The sequence below is a fragment of the Gracilinanus agilis genome, chromosome 4, assembly GCF_016433145.1.
Source record: "Gracilinanus agilis isolate LMUSP501 chromosome 4, AgileGrace, whole genome shotgun sequence".
Lineage (NCBI taxonomy): Eukaryota > Metazoa > Chordata > Mammalia > Didelphimorphia > Didelphidae > Gracilinanus > Gracilinanus agilis.
This window is the reverse complement of record NC_058133.1, coordinates 466,172,880-466,189,456: the sequence shown is the minus strand read 5'-3', so window position 1 is coordinate 466,189,456 and position 16,577 is coordinate 466,172,880. Positions and strand designations below refer to the sequence as shown.

Below are 16,577 nucleotides of genomic sequence, written 5' to 3'. Positions count from 1 at the left end.
GAAGAGAAGGAAGGAAGGAAAGAAGGAAGGAAGGAAGGAAGGAAGGAAGGAAGGAAGGAAGGAAGGAAGGAAGGAAGGAAGGTAGGTTTTGCAGTATTAAAAAACAGTCTCTGAAGGGCAGTTAGGTAGCTTAATGGAGAGAGAACCAGGTCTAGAGCCTGGAGGTCCTGGGTTCAAATCTCATTTCAGATACTTCCTAGCTGTGTGATCCTGGGCAAGTCACTTAACTCCAAAAGTCTAAATAAGCCAGTGAGTCTAGACCTTACAGTATATGAAGGAACATAATGTGTAATAAGTATAGAGACACAGGCTAAAGCCAGATGAAAGTTTTTAAATGCCCTTTAAGTACTTAGATCTGTTTCAGAGGTTTTCATGCTACTGAAGATTGATTTTCCATCTTGGAATCAATATTGATTACAAGGCAGAAGAGTGGTAAGGGCTAGGCAATGGGGGTTAAGTGACTTGTCCAGGGTCACACAGCTAGGAAGTGTCTGGATCCAGATTTGAACCTAGGACTTTCTGTTTCTAGGCCTAGCTCTCAATCCATCAAGCCATCTAGCTGCTCCCCCCAACCCCCAATCCTTGGCGTATTGATATAAAATTAAATTTATGGTTTATTTGTAAATTTCACCGATCTTTTTTGTCTATTATCACTGCCAATGCAAAAAGAATCAATTTTAGAAGTAGGAGAGGTCTTAAGAGATAGTCTATTGCAACTACAGTGAGAAAAAGATACTAGTATTTATCAACTTACATTAATATTTTCTTGCAATTTCTTGGATTCTTGGATTGTAGTCATCCTTTCTTGTGCTATTTGTTTGTTTTCTAGTGAAATCTTGTTGAAATTCACAGTTAATTCAAAACTTTTTAGCCTATTAAAACATCAAACATTAATTATTTACTTTTTTCCCACAATTTCATTCCTCCCCCTTTTGCACAATTGAAAAAACTAAATAAAGCTTTCTCTCCCATGCATTTTCCCCAAAACATCTGGTTTACATTTATTTTTAAATTTCCTTCTCAATTATATATATACAAAACTTTTTTACGTTTTTTTTTAACATTTTAAGTTCTAAATTCTCTTGCTCTCCCTTTCTTTTACCCCTCCTTATCAGAGCAAACAATTTGATACAGATTTTACATGTGTAGTCATGTATTAGCCACACTGTAAAAGAAAGCATAGACCAAAAAAAAATAATAATAATGTACTGCTGAGAAAAGCTAAGTCATTCACAGTCAATCATTGAACAATATTGCTGTTCCTGTTGCATCAGTTCATGTAAGTCTTCCCAGGTTTTTCTGAAACCATTTTCCTCATCATTTCTTAAAACATAATATTCTCCAATTGATGGGCATCTCTTCAATTTCCATGTTTTTTCCACCACAAAAAAGAGCTTCTATTAATATTTTTGCACATATGGGTTATTTTCCTTGTTCTTTGAGATATAGATCTAGTAGTGGTATTACTGGGCAAAGAACATGCAGTTCCAAATTATTCTCCAGAATGGTTGGATCAGTTCACAATTCCACCAACAGTGCATTAATGTTCCTACTTTTCCACATCCCCTCCAATATTTGTCATTTTCCTTTTCTGTCATATTAACCTTTCTGATAGATATAACATGGTATGTCCATTAATTTTAATTTTTAATTCTCTAATTAATAGAGTTTTAGGAGTATTTTTATATGTCTAGAGCTAACTTTGATTTCTTCTTCTGAAAACTGCCTGTTCATATCCTTTGACCATTTATCAATTAGAGAATGAGTTGTTTTCTTATATATTTGACTCCATTCTCTCGGTATTTGAGAAATGAGACCTTTATCAGAGAAACTTGCTATGAATGATTTTCCCTTGTTCCTGCTTTTCCTTCTAATCTTGGCTGAATTGGTTTTGTAGTACAAAACCTTTTTTTAATTTCATGTAATTAAATTATCTATTTTACTCTCTGTCTTGTTTGGTCATAAATTTCTTCCCTTATTCATAAATCTGACCAATAAAATTTTCCATGCTCTCCTAATTTTCTAATTATCACCCTTTTTGTCTAAATCATGTATCATTTTGACCTTAACTCGGTATACAATCTTGTTTTGGCCAAATTACTTCCCAGTTTTTTCAGCAATTTTTGCCAAATAATGATTTCTTCTCTCAAAATTGTGGATCTTTGGATTTATCAAACACTAGACTACAACAATCATTTACTACTGTGTATTATGTTCCTAATCTATTCCACTAAAACACTGCTCTCTCTTAGCCAATACCAGATGGTCTCGATGATTACTGCTTTCTAACACAAAGATCTGGTACTTCTAAGCCACCTTCCTTCATATTTTTTCCATTGATTCTCTTGATATCCTTGACCTTTTGTTCTTCTGGATTAATTTTGTTATATTTTTTTCTAGCTCTATAAAACAATTTTTGGTAGTTGATTGGTATGGAACTGAGTAAGTAAATTAATTTAGGTAGAACTGTCATTTTTATTATATTGGCTCATCCTATGCCTGGGCAGCTTAGGGGGCACAGTGGATAGAGTGTCATACCTGATGTCAGGAAGACTCATCCTCCTGAGTTCAAATCTGGCTTCAGATACTTATTAGCCACGTGACTCTAGGAAAGTCACTTAACCCTGTTTGTCTCAATTTCTTATCTGTAAAATGAGCTGGACAAGGAAATGGCTTGTCCACTCAGGTACTTTTTCCAAGAAAACCCTAATTAAGGTCACAAAAAGTCAGACATGACAGAAACAAATGAAGAGCACCCATGTGCAATTAATTCTTCTCCATTTGTTTAGATCCGACTTTATTTGTATGAAAAGTATTTTGTAATTGTGTTCATATAGTTTCTGGGTTTCTCCTGGCAAGTGGACTCCCAAGCATAACAGTTATTTAAAATGGAGTTTTTCTTTCTATATCTCCCTACTGGACTTTCCTGGTAATATATAGAAATGCTGATGATTTATGTGAGTTTATTTTATATCCTGCAACTTTGCTGAAGTTGTTAACTATCTCAACTAGTGTTTTAGTTGATTCTCTAGGATTCTCTAAGTATACTATCATAGTACCTGGAAAGAGTGATAACTTTTGTTTCTTCACTGCCTATTCTAATTCCTTCAATTTCTTCTTCTTGTATTATTGCTATAGCTAACATTTCTAGAACAATATTGAATAATAGTGGTAATAGTGGGCATCCTTGGTTTACCCATGATTTTAATGTTAACAGCCTATTTAATAGTCCTGAACTTACAAAGGTGTGAAAAGAGAAATAGTAGAGCTATTATGAATTAGAGTTATTTCAATTTTTTTTTTGGTCTTCAAGCCTCTAATTCTATCGAGTGGCCCACCTTTCCTACTACTTGACAGAAAAAGTAGAATGCATTCAAAGATATGAGATCCCTCAACTCTTCTTCCATCTTTCTAAACCACTCTATGTCTTCATATTCAATAATAATTAATACTAATCTAATGCTAAAGTATTCAGAATGATTTACATACATTATGTTATTTGAGCTTTGCAAAAATCTTGTGATAAGGATACTACAAGTATTATTATCCCCAATTTATAGAAGTGGAAACTGGGGCTCATAGATGATAAGCAACTTATCTATCATCACATATCTAGGAAATGTTAAATGAAGGATTTGAACTCATATCTATTTGATTCTAATCCTAGCACTCTATCTGCTACACAGTGCTGCATTTCTTTCTTGCCAAGGATAACCTCTCTAATTGTGGCCATGACCCTATTTCATCCTATCTTTTCTTTTCCCTTGCTCTATCAGTTATCTTCTCTCTTATGTATCCTCAATACTTTTCTCTACTGGCTCTTGTCCTTTAATCTTATATATATTTTCAGTTCTCCCTATACTAAAAACGCCCTTGACCCTACTAGCTTCCCATATTATCACTTTATCTGTCTCATCTCTTTCATTGCTAAGAATCTAGAAAGTCTATTATATATTTAATACAAGTTTTATATAACTAAAACCCAATATCTCATGTTCAATGTGGCTATTTGGGAATAATCAGTTATGTACCATATATATGTATGTATATATATGCATACATATACACATATATATCAAAATAATTTCATTAGAATATAAAAGAAATGTAAACAAGAAACACAATTTCTCTGATGCCATACATAAATGAATGCAATCTCTCACATTTTCCCAGTCAGTGAGAGATGGAAACTTCTTGTTTGAAAGTTTGGAAACTTATGAGAGGACAGAGAAATTGTGGTAGAGTTTAACTGGACCCTTGTTCTCCTCTCAACACATTATCAGACACCAATGATATCTGATAATTTCTCAAGGAGTACAGATAGAATCTACAGAAGTATCTTAGCTTAGCTTTGAGGTTATGAGAATTCTGCCTAGATTCCTCTCCATCCCTATTTGCTTCCACAGCTCTGATGGTCTCTTTCCTTTTACTTTTATCTCTAAACCTAATTCTTTGCTCACAGCTACTCTGAAATGCTCTGGGCTTCTCTGAATGCTTGGATCAGTTGCCTCTTCTCTACCTTCTCCATGAAGTATTTCTTTTCTACCCTTTCCAAGTCTCTCCTCATGATGCAATGGGGAAAACAATGCAAAATAAAGCAAAATATTAAACTTGGAGTCACAGAACATGATTTTGAATCCTCATTCTGTTACCTGTCTAAATCTAGTAAAGTCATTTAACCTCTTTTGAGTCAAATTTCTCTCATCTAAAAATAATAACAGCTAACATTTATAGAGTGCTTATTATGTGCCAGGAATTATGCTAATAAGCACTTTAAAATTATTTCATTTGATCTTTACAACCCTGGGATATAGGGCTATTTTTAACCCCATTTTACAGATGAGGAAACTAAGACACAGAGAGTTGAAGTGACTTGCCCAGAACAATATAGCCACCTAATAAGTATTTGAGGCCTGATTTTAATTCAGGATTTTGTGACTCCAAGTCCATAACTCTAGGCATCTAGGTGGTGCAATTGATAGAGTGCTGGGCCTGAGTCAAAAGAACTAAGACAGCCTCAGATTAGATATGTGACCCCGGGCAAATGATTTAACTTCTTTCTGCCTCAGTTTCCACAACTGTAAAATGGGGATAATATCACCTTCCTCCACAGGTTGTTGTGAGGATCAAATAAGATAATATCAATAAAGTACTTTCATAGTACCTAGCACATAGTATTTAATAGAAACTTGATTCCTTCCCTCCTTATCAACAAATCCAATATTTTCCAGTCTTCTTCTTTGACCTATAAGTAATTTTTATATTGTTTATTTACTCCTTCTCTCAACCGTATTCTAATTAACGAACCCACCATCCACCCACTACCATTAGGGCTGAAACCCTGGAGTTGCCTTTGACTCTTCGTTCTCTTTTACTCTCCTATGTCACAATAGGTTGCCAAGTCCCATGGTCTCTTATGCAGCACCTCTTAAATATGTTCCTTCCTCTCTATTCTCACTTTTATTATTCTAGTTCATAAGAGCCCAGGATAATATATTTAGAGTTTAAAGGAACTTTAGAGATTATATATTCCAACTTCTCTTCTTTATAGATGAGGAAACTGAGGAGCAGAAAGGATAATTAAGTAGCTTGCACAAGTTCATATAAGAAGTAAACAGTAGATCCAAGATGCAAAACTATATCCTTTGATTACAAATCATCATACTTGAATTCTCATCACTTCTCAAATGAATGATTTTATTAGCCTCCTACCTGGCATTCCTTCTACCAGTCACTTACCAATGAACTGTACTATGGATAGTACTTGATCCTTTTTCCCCCCTTCCCTTATGGGAGGAGTGGAACTAAAGCTCCCTTAGGCCTCATTACTTTCCACTCTCCTCCCCCCCTTCCTTTCTTACATTAGGAGCTGGATATTTTTGCTAGACCCTGTGAAGCATCACATAAAAAAGTCTATTAGTGATAGGAGAAGCAGCCAGGTTTACATGTTATAGGTTAGATGTGAATTTAGGGCACTTATCTCTTATATTTGTAGGAAGTATTTTTAAGAACACTGACTTTGCAACCTAAGCAAAAGTTATGAGTGACTGGGTTATTCCATTCTTTACTTTAAAAAAATGCAGATAGATAGATAGATGTTTGTATATATCAGCATTCATCTAATTTTATATTCATGTAAGTTTAACAAGGTTGCAATTTATGAGAGATAGCAGAGAATACTGGAAATAGGACCTTGGAGACAGGAAGCCTGCCTCTGATCCACCCTAAGGGACCCTGGGCAAGTCACTTACACATTCAGTGCCTCAGACAATTCTTTGAAATAATAGATTACAAGGCAGTATTGACATATATTCATATAAAAGAGTCTTTTCACCCCAAATTTCTGAAATCAACAAAATCACAGGTCTGGTCCCCACAAAATGTATAAATCTTTGGGAGAAAATTCATGTGGTTTACATAATAAAAAGCATACCTCTCTTGTTCAAGTTCAGTTTTCAGTTCTGCAACCTGTTGTAAGTAATTTTGTTCATTCTCAACAGCTGTATTAAATTTTACTTTCAAATCATGTACTTCTTTCTGAAAAAGAAAAAAGTATATGGGATGTAGTTTAAAATTTTTTAATTATTAAAAAATTATTATGAAGCAACAATAAAATGAGACCTTATCTTCACAGATTTATGATGTCTTCAGAGTAGGTATTCCTTTCTACTGATGCACATCACAATTTCTTTTTATCTCAGTGGAGAGTTATCATGAATTGTGACCGAAAAATTAAATTAACTTCTAACCAACCTGATAATGAGCTTCTTTAAACTTATTCAGGCTCTATTTGAGGAAGTGCCCATGGCAACCATGTTCACTTTTCTCCTGACTCTCTGGACTTTCACATCTCCTCTCCTTATACCCTCACCATTTAGCTCCCCTTTTTGTGCTTCTTTTTCCTTGAAATTTCTTGAGGGTGGAGACTGTCTTTGTGTTTTTTTAATTACTAGAATTTAGCAAAGTACCTGCCACATAGTAAGCATTTAATAAATGCTTTATCTATGCATTTAGACTAGTCTTCAGACCACTACATACAACTCATCACTAGGCTATACATCTTCCATCTTTGAAGCATCTCCCAGAGTTTGTGCTCTGATAGTACAATATACAAAAACACAAGTTTGTTTCTATTCCATGAAGTAGTATTGTAATAGGTTATGGATATTATAAAACTGTCATATGAGGTTTTAGAGTTAATTTAAAATTCATGTAGATGAAACATTGGAATTTTTAAATAACAAGCTGTGAAGAATAGGCTTATGCAATGGTGCTTTCTCATAAGAATCCCATTCACATTTTATGATCCTGTTCAAATCTCTTGCCACACATCATCTATATAAGATCTTTTCAACATACTGGAGACCATCTTTTTTATTTAAATATCTTAGAGGAACAAATTAAATAATCACACTGTTGAGTATTTTCTTTATATGACTGAATCACTTCCCTTTTCAGACAATATTTCCTCAATAATGTCTTTAATATTACCAGTTGCATAGAAATCACCTTTATTAATGTGCTAAAAATCTATTTAGACCTACCATAAGTCTTTTCTATCATTGTAAGCAATGTGTAATTTTAATTTATGAAAAACTAAAGTGTTCCATGACTCAGTCATCACCCAAAGAAAATCAATTATTAAAGAGATTGGCTTTTAGGACAATGAACAGAGTAATATGAGGCAATATTTTCAATGCCTTAAATTCAATCCAGCCCTACTTCTTTTTGCTCTTAAATTCTGAGCCTGTTTCATTGTTCATGAGTAGCCTGTTTGATATGTATGTTGATATACTAATTCAATCAACTGGTTATCCAGCTCTATAATATACTCTGAATAATCAGCATTTTTCAACTACTTTGATTATTCTTTAATAGATTAAGAGGCTAATATCTTTTGTATTACTGTGTATTTTCCTGAGGAAGTTTTTAGTATTCCAGGGTTGAATGCAACAAGAACTTCATCTGAGGATGGAAACATTTGGAGAATTTCACCATCAAAATGGATTTTCCTGCTGTCTTTTTTTTTCCATTTTAGACTCAGCATAGAAAATTTTCCCTCATTCTGGAGAAGACCATAGTTAAATATATTAAGTCTTCCTCTTTGATACTTGGCTTGATACCAATACATAGGAGATTACTGTATGAAATTATTTCCACAATCATGTTATAATGCCTTGCATAATTTTAATGTATACATGGGATGCAGCTTACATGAAAAGAAATTTCAAGATGCCATTATTTTTTATATATTCAATTTTTTTAAACCTTACCTTCTATTTTAGAATTAATATTGTGTATTGGTTCCAAGGCATAAAATCAGTAACAGCCAGGCAATGGAGGTTGTGACTTGCCCAGGGTCCTACAACTAGGATGTGTCTGAGGCCAGTTTTGAAACAAGGAGATCCTCTCTCCAGAGCTGGGTCTTTAACTACTGGACCACCCAGCTGCCCCTCAAAGCTTTTTTTTTTAAACCCTTACCTTCCATCTTAGAGTCAATACTGTGTATTGGTTCCAAGGCAGAAGAGTGGTAAGGGTAGGCAATGGGGGTCAAGTGACTTGCCCAGGGTCACACAGCTGGGAAGTGTCTGAGGCCAGATTTGAACCTAGGACCTCTCGTCTCTAGACCTGGCTCTCAATCCACTGAGCTACCCAGCTGCCCCCTCAAAGCTTTTTTTAAAGCAGTAAAAATCAGATACAATGAGGATTTTTTTATTCTCTATGTTTTTTACCATAAATAAAAAGAAAATCATCTGTAAAGGGTCTTCCTCTTTCCTTCTAATATTTTTATCAGTGCTATCCTCAACGTATAGACAGACCATTTTCATAAATATTTTTACCTAAGAATATATACAAGTCAGTAATTGCTGATGTCTTCTCAGTCACTTTTTTGATAAGTAAAAATACCACTTGCAATCTTTTCTATTCCTTTAGAATTTTCTCCTTTTGTACTTTTAAATTTGTGCTGTTTCTAGTATGGATTTCTTCTATATATATTTAGTTAGGATTAGTCCCTTCATTCTAATTTGATCTTCTTAAAGAATACTGTCACTTGCATATAAAGTATATCAAGGATTGAGGTAGAAATGTCCAAATGTAGTGGTTCCATCAGAATTATCCATCCCATTCCCAACAAATCACTACAAAAATATTTGTTTCATTGTACTTTTGTATTTGTCTTCTTTCCACTTTCATTTACAAATATTCCTGGGATGACTGAGGCTAGCTGGACCTCATGAAAACACAACTGATTAATGATGAAGAAAATATAAGAATTCACTGTACTTATTGTTTGATGTGGTAATCAAATAAAAAATTGATTTAGTATAGTAAAATATGGCTTTAAAGACTCTCCTCTAACAAAGTATCTTCCATGCATATATATTAAAATCATGCATGATTTCTCAAGCTATAAAAACAAAGAAAACTTTATTTAGTAACCCTTTGATTATTAATATCAAGTGAAGCATAAAACAGAGAGATATGTGCCTGTTCAATATGTATGTCACTGTCATAAGTATGTACAACAGTGTTTCAAATGAATGAGACATTTCCTATACATTATGATCCTCCTGTTTGTGGATAAGAATGTACTGATTATATACATCCCTGGAATACTGTAAAACCTCCTAGATGAGATCCAAAATAACTCAAATCATTTTGATCTAACTACCAGTTGGAAAAGCCAATTGAATAAATTAGATTTATTGTTGAAACTAGGATAAGTGGAAAAACCATAGAGTTTATCCAACAACATATATGTATGTAACCTTGGACAGACATTAAGGATGAACATGAATTGGGCCCACAGTTAAACAAGAGGAAGAGAGTAAACTGGATTGCATTTGTGAAATCATGTAGTTTAGTGACCCAAAATCTCTCCCTAAAACAAAGGCCCATCTCTTTAAAGTCAATATTCTTTCAATGATACTATATGGCTATGAATCAAAGAACACCAGTCTCTAAAGAATTAAAGTGATAGGTCACATTAATGGCCAAAAAAAGGAATATAGTGAGCATGAATATTTTGCAACATATTACCAATTAGAATTCCCTAGAATACATGATATAAAAGATGTCATTGGAGAACTATATGACCAGAAAAGAAGGTGGACTGGACTAGTTATATAGCAAAAGAGAGAACTAATAAGAATTTGAAATGTCTATAAACATTGATGTAACTTTAGGATACATCTATAATAACAAAAATATCTGAAACAAAATAAATCATTACACAAACCTCTCTGACTTGAAGAGTCTCATTTAGTTCTATTTCTGTTGCCTGAAGTTTTTCAGTAATCATCTCGAAATGTTTCTTTTCTTTTAAGAGTTTTTGATTTACCTCCTAATTAAGAATGTAAAGGAATCATGAATTCCAAGTACAAATATTCAAGATTACAAAATCTACAAAGAGCCATGAACAGAGCCATAATTTCAATAAAGAATTTTATCTTTATGTGGAACTACAAAATGCATACAAAACACATCTTCAATAAATAAATATGAAGAAACCGTGGTATAAAACCCCCAAACCTAACATTACATAATTATAATCATCAAGCTTGGCTCCAAAGCAAGAAGGACAAAATGCCTTTCCTTTCTTCATATAAGGGAGAAATATTGGTGTAGAACATTAAAGATGTCAGACTATATTTATGTATTTGTTATTTTCCTGAAATGATTTTTTTCCCTTCTCTTTTTCATCCTTTGTTAGGATAAATGGTTACAGAGAAGGGAGAGGGAAAGGGAATCTTTTTAAAAAGCAAGATTATAATTTTTTAAAATCCAACATAAAGTATGTTTTTGAAGAGGTGGGTATATATAGTATAGTATTATACATAGTATAGTATAGTTAAAATTGCCATACTATATTAAATTACTAAAAGAGACAGTTATATATATTTACCAAGGTTCTTTTTGATTCTTCTTCAAATTGCAATTCTTTGTTCTTTTTATATAATTTCTCTTCTTCTAAAATTAAAAAATATATGTTAAAATAACTCGATGTGTTACTGAGATTAAAAATTGAGAATGATATGTGAAAACTGGATTGAAGAAATAAGAAATAAAAGATAACATAAAGAGGAAATCAACATAATTTATTATGCACATTGTATGTCACTGTGCTAAGCACTGAAGATAACATAACTTAAAGAAAAGCAGTCCTTGCCCTTAAAAAGTTTGTATACTATTAAAAAAACAAATAAACATAAAATAAGCTCAAGAAAAATTTTTAATAAAAAAGGCACTAGCAGCTGGGGTGATTAGGAAAGACTGTGTAGAAGGTAATGCTTCAACTGGACTTTGAAGGAAACTAGAGATTCTAAAAGCCACAGGGATAAGAGATAAAACATTGTGAGGGAGGAATAACAAAAAGGTTAGTTTGGCAAGAAATAAGAGAAACATTCTCAAAGAGAAGCATTAGGGAGTGACAGATTAAAGGCACCATGAAAAAAACTAATAAATTTATAACATGGACAGATACATGATCATGTAGGATATATTTAAAAGGGAATTACATAGTATCAAGTCATTATAAATAGCATTTCATATGCATTTGCCTTAATTTATCACTATCTCTTTACCTTATTATCTATATGTAATTTAAACCTTCCCTATAGTCTCAAAGGAAGATATGACACTCTTCTTCGATAAACCCCTAACACTTAGGATCATGACCCCATCCATTCCTTTCTGTGTCTGTCCAACAAGGACGCCTTACCTCTCAAGCATGCTTTCCCTCTTCATCTCTACAAGTTTCTTACATCACTATGAATTCCACAAATTCAGTTATATTAGCATTGTCAAGCAGTACAGATCTCCTTTATTTAAAAAAAATGTTTAACCCTATATTCCTTCTGTCTATTATACAATTTCTCCTTCCTTTTGTTGCTTAATTCCTTAAATATGTAGTTTTATAAAATCCAATGCCTTCACTTCCTCTCCATTCAATAAATATTTAATCCTTTGCAAACTATCTTCTTCTACTACCATGTTAATGAAACAAATAATTAGATATTACTAACAACCTTTTTCTACTCAAACACAATTATCCCTTTTCTGTCCTCATTACTTTGGAAACTATTGATTTCAGTCTCTTTCTTGAGATCTTTTTGTATTTCCCCTTCTTTTACTGATTTTTGTCCTTTCTCTCCATTCTACTCAATGTGGTATTTTCTTCCAAGCTTCATTTTGGGGCCTCTATTTCTCTTCATTCTTTTCCTTAGTAAACACCTCCATTTTCATAGATCCAAATATGTTGATGATTTCGAAATCTAGATCTCTAGGTTTATCTGAATTCAATTAATTTCAAGAAGAATTTATTAAAGGTGCAGGTAGGTCACTCAGTAGATTAAGAGCCAGGCCCAGAGATGGGAGGTCTTGGATTCAAATTTGTCCTCAGATACTTCTAGCTGAGTGATCTTGGGCAAGTCCTTTAACCTCCCATCCACCCTAAACCCCCTGCCATTGCCTAGCTCTTATTGCTCTTCTGCCTTGGAACCAATACACAGTATTGATTCTAAGATGAAAGATAAGGGTTTAAAAAACAAAAAAAAAAATGTATTAAGCACCTGCTATGTGCTAGGTATTATGCTAAGCTCTGGGGCTACAAATACAAAAATTAAAAAGTCCCTACACCTTAAGGACCTAACATTCTACTGAATCATAAGGTCACATGAAATTATGATTTGAAGAAATGAAATGTAATTGGAATAAATGTATTCAAAAATCTTACTGAGTACAGGACAGTGGAAGTATGGTGAAATGATAGTTTTTTCCTATGAAAAAGATTAAGGGATTTTAATAGATTGCTTATAGAAATTCAACTTACCTGATAGTAAGTAAAATGGAAAGGGATTAAGAGAAAGAGGAGAATAAGAAGGAGGGCAGAATAAGGAGACAGTGGACAGAAGCAAAATAAGACTATTAAAAGGGGATGGGGGAAGGAAAGAGAAGGGATAGTATAAGATAACAGATTAGAAGGAAATATACAGTTAGCAATCATAATTAAGAGGGACTTTGAATAATACAAGATAGAGCAAAAAATTAGGGGTTTATTTGAGTACGAAGCAGAACAAGTTCATTCTTTGAAAACAGGATAGGAGGAGAAGATGGAGAAGACAGAGATTTTAAAGTATGAAGAAGAAAAAATGGAGATTTATGTCATTTAGTTTCAATTTTCTCAATAAAACAGGAGATACAGTCAGCTGAAAAAGAACTAACAATGAAATTATGCTTTGAGAAGATACTTGCAAAACCAGCTGTGAAAAAAATAGAAGGAAATTCATTTTAAAAAGCAGTGAGGGCCTGTAAGGCTTAATAACACAGTTATTACTTACATATAAAATTAAATATAGCATAGATTTAAATAAACTTACTTTTTCCTACACATAGTTACTTCCCTAGGATGGCTAAAATATGAAATATGCATATGAGTTATAAAACATAACTGATATTTCTGACAAAAACAGTTAAGAATTCTGAAGTCAGGAATCTAGGTCTCCCCTAACCCCTTTCAGTTCCTTATAGTTAGAATCCAGGAAACATGGCAACCATTTTTTAAAGGCAATTTTAAGACTTTCTTAAAATTTTTTCTTAAAGCTAGAGAAAAAAATCAAGTTAAAAAACAAACAGAAACAACATAATAACTAGCCTATTTCATTATTTAAAAGGATATTTTTCCTTTAAGCCTTACCAAGTTCACTTGATTTCTTCTGTAGTTCCAAGATAAGTGTTTTCAACTGTTCTTCATTTTTCTCCAATCTTTTAAAATATATTTTAAAATGTAAAATGTCAACTACAAATATATTTAAGTAATTCAGTTATATGAGTTTAGATGGTACAAAAGGTAACTAGAATTTAAGTAATATATTTATTTGCCTGTCTCATTTGAATGTAAAGATCCCTTTAAAGTCAATAGGCATTTTACAAATCTATTCTTATAAATGTTCATTTTGAAAATGTATTATTTTTGTAATTAAAAATAAATGACTGGGGGCAGCTGGGTAGCTCAGTGGAGTGAGAGTCAGGCCTAGAGACAGGAGGTCCTAGGTTCAAACCCGGCCTCAGCCACTTCCCAGCTGTGTGACCCTGGGCAAGTCACTTGACCCCCATTGTCCACTCTTACCAATCTTCCACCTATGAGACAATACACCAAAGTACAAGGGTTTAAAAACAACAACAACAAAAAAAAATAAATGACTGAATCCTATCCTATGCTGCCTTTATTATAAACTTTTAAATCATATGCTTATAATCTTGTTTCTTGAATTTTTACTACAAACATTATTTAGGAAGAAATACAGAGAATTAGTGCTCAGTTTACTCAAATGTCATATATAAGATGCACTTTGATATGTAATGTGTAAGATAAATTTGAAAACTAGCTATATGACTTGGACAAATTAATGCTCTTTCTTCTGCTATCTAAATGATTATTAAATCCATGGAACTTGGATGAGATCTCCAAGCTGAAATAAGGAATAAGAGAACCCAGAACCAAGCTTTGGGAAATACAAACAGTTCTCATTAAGTGGACCATTCTACAAATCTCTATAAAAAACAATTTTTACATAATGCAAGTTGCCCCAACTTGCCCACTTCACTTAACCTATAAAGCAAAGGCATACATGAAGTAATACCTTTATACAAGTCATAAAATATACTGAAATGCAGACATATTAAATATTGGACCATGATAATAAATAGAAATAAACAAAAATGAAAGGTAAAGTTAATAAGGTATTCACAGTTCTGTATAGTAAAGTATGTTTCTCTTTCTCCACTTACTCCACTTAGCCTTTATCACTGTTGGCTGTTGGCACAACTTTTTATGAAGCTAACCAGAGATGATTAGACAGTAGCTCTCTTTTTTTCCTCTTCCTCATGTATTATAATAAGCAATATTAACTTCAACTAGTCTTTGAACTTTTAAAAATTTTGAAGAACTAGAGGTGCATCTTTTCAATACAAGAAAAAAATTCACTCAAATGATCAAATGCTCCTGCCAACTGTTTCATTATGAACCTTTTATTGGTTTGACTTTTGATTGAAAGGTTTTCTTTCTTCTTTGACAATCTTTGCAGCTAGCTGCTCAGTAGATCCTCATTCAACATTTCTTCACTATGAGACTTCATCACAGCATTCTCTTCCACTTCTAGCTCCAATTCTTGAGCTAATTTCATAGTCTTGTCACCTAACTTCTTCTTATATTTCATCCTTGTCAAATCCACAAATCAGGATGAACTTCAGTCACATTTTTCCCCAAACTCTCTGCAACACATGTTTCTGTTATCTCATGCCTTTGCGGTATTTCCAGACTGCATGGCAAATATTATAGGACATCTAAAATGCTCGCAATGTCAAATTCTTATCTGTCTTCAAAGCTACAATTGTCTGGGCAACCGTAGTGCATAATACAACACCTTAAAATTCTTAATCACTGATTAAGTTAAATTAAGATAAAATAACTTAATTACTGATCAATAATGTAATTATGTAATAATGACATAATGTTAGTGGAAAGGTAGACCACTTTTACATTTTCATTAAAATTATTCAGATAGGGGGCAGCTGGGTGGTTCAGTGAATTGAGAGCCAGACCTACAGACAGGAGGTCCTAGGTTCAAATCTGGCTTCAGACACTTCCTAGCTGTGTGACCCTGGGCAAGTCACTTAACCCCATTGCCTAGCCCTTACCTCTCTTCTGCCTTGAAACCAATACATAGCATTGATTCCAAGACAGAAAGTAAGGGTTTAAAAAATATCATCCAGATAGTGAGGGTGATGTTGGGATATTATTTAAAAAAATAGAATCTTGAAATGAATGCCCTTATCATTACAAAACTTCTTGATTTAGGAAATGAAGCAGAGTGTAAAATCATTGTTCAAAAAAGATAGGGGCTGGGGGCAGCTGGGTAGCTCACTGGAGTGAGAGTCAGGCCTAGAGACAGGAGGTCCTAGGTTTAAACCCGGCCTCAGCCACTTCCCAGCTGTGTGACCCTGGGCAAGTCACTTGACCCCCATTGCCCACCCTTACCAATCTTCCACCTATGAGACAATACACCAAAGTACAAGGGTTTAAAAAAAAAAAAGATAGGGGCTGCCTGCCCTTTGATCTAGCCATACCATTGTTGGGTTTATACCCCAAAGAGATCATAAATAAACAAACTTGTACGAAAATATTTATAGCTGCGCTTTTTGTGGTGGCAAAAAACTGGAAAAGGAGGGTATGTCCTTCAATTGGGGAATGGCTGAACAAATTGTGGTATATGCTAGTGATGGGATACTATTGTGCTCAAAGGAATAATAAACTGGAGGAGTTCCAGGAGAACTGGAGAGACCTCCGGGAACTGATGCAGAGCGAAAGGAGCAGAGCCAGAAGAACATTGTACACAGAGACTGATATACTGTGGTAAAATCGAATGTAATGGACTTCTGTACCAGCAGCAATGCAGTGACACAGGACAGCTCTGAGGGATTTATGGTAAAGATGCTACCCACATTCAGAGGAAGGACTGCAGGAGAGGAAACATATAAGAAAAACAACTGCTTGAACGCATGGGTCGGGGTGGACA

The 16,577-nt window shown here is 33.7% G+C and overlaps 1 protein-coding gene across 1 annotated transcript in view; it reads right to left on the bottom strand.

Moving 5' to 3' along the window:
- Positions 1 to 16,577, bottom strand: part of SYCP1 (synaptonemal complex protein 1) — a 67,344-nt gene that overhangs the window by 37,122 nt on the left and 13,645 nt on the right. The window contains exons 5-9 of the mRNA XM_044675524.1: positions 13,697 to 13,764; positions 10,907 to 10,971; positions 10,241 to 10,345; positions 6,434 to 6,537; positions 755 to 872 (exon numbers count right to left, since the gene is read on the bottom strand). Coding sequence (XP_044531459.1) covers positions 755 to 872; positions 6,434 to 6,537; positions 10,241 to 10,345; positions 10,907 to 10,971; positions 13,697 to 13,764 — 460 coding nt within the window. The remainder of the gene's footprint in view (positions 1 to 754; positions 873 to 6,433; positions 6,538 to 10,240; positions 10,346 to 10,906; positions 10,972 to 13,696; positions 13,765 to 16,577) is intronic.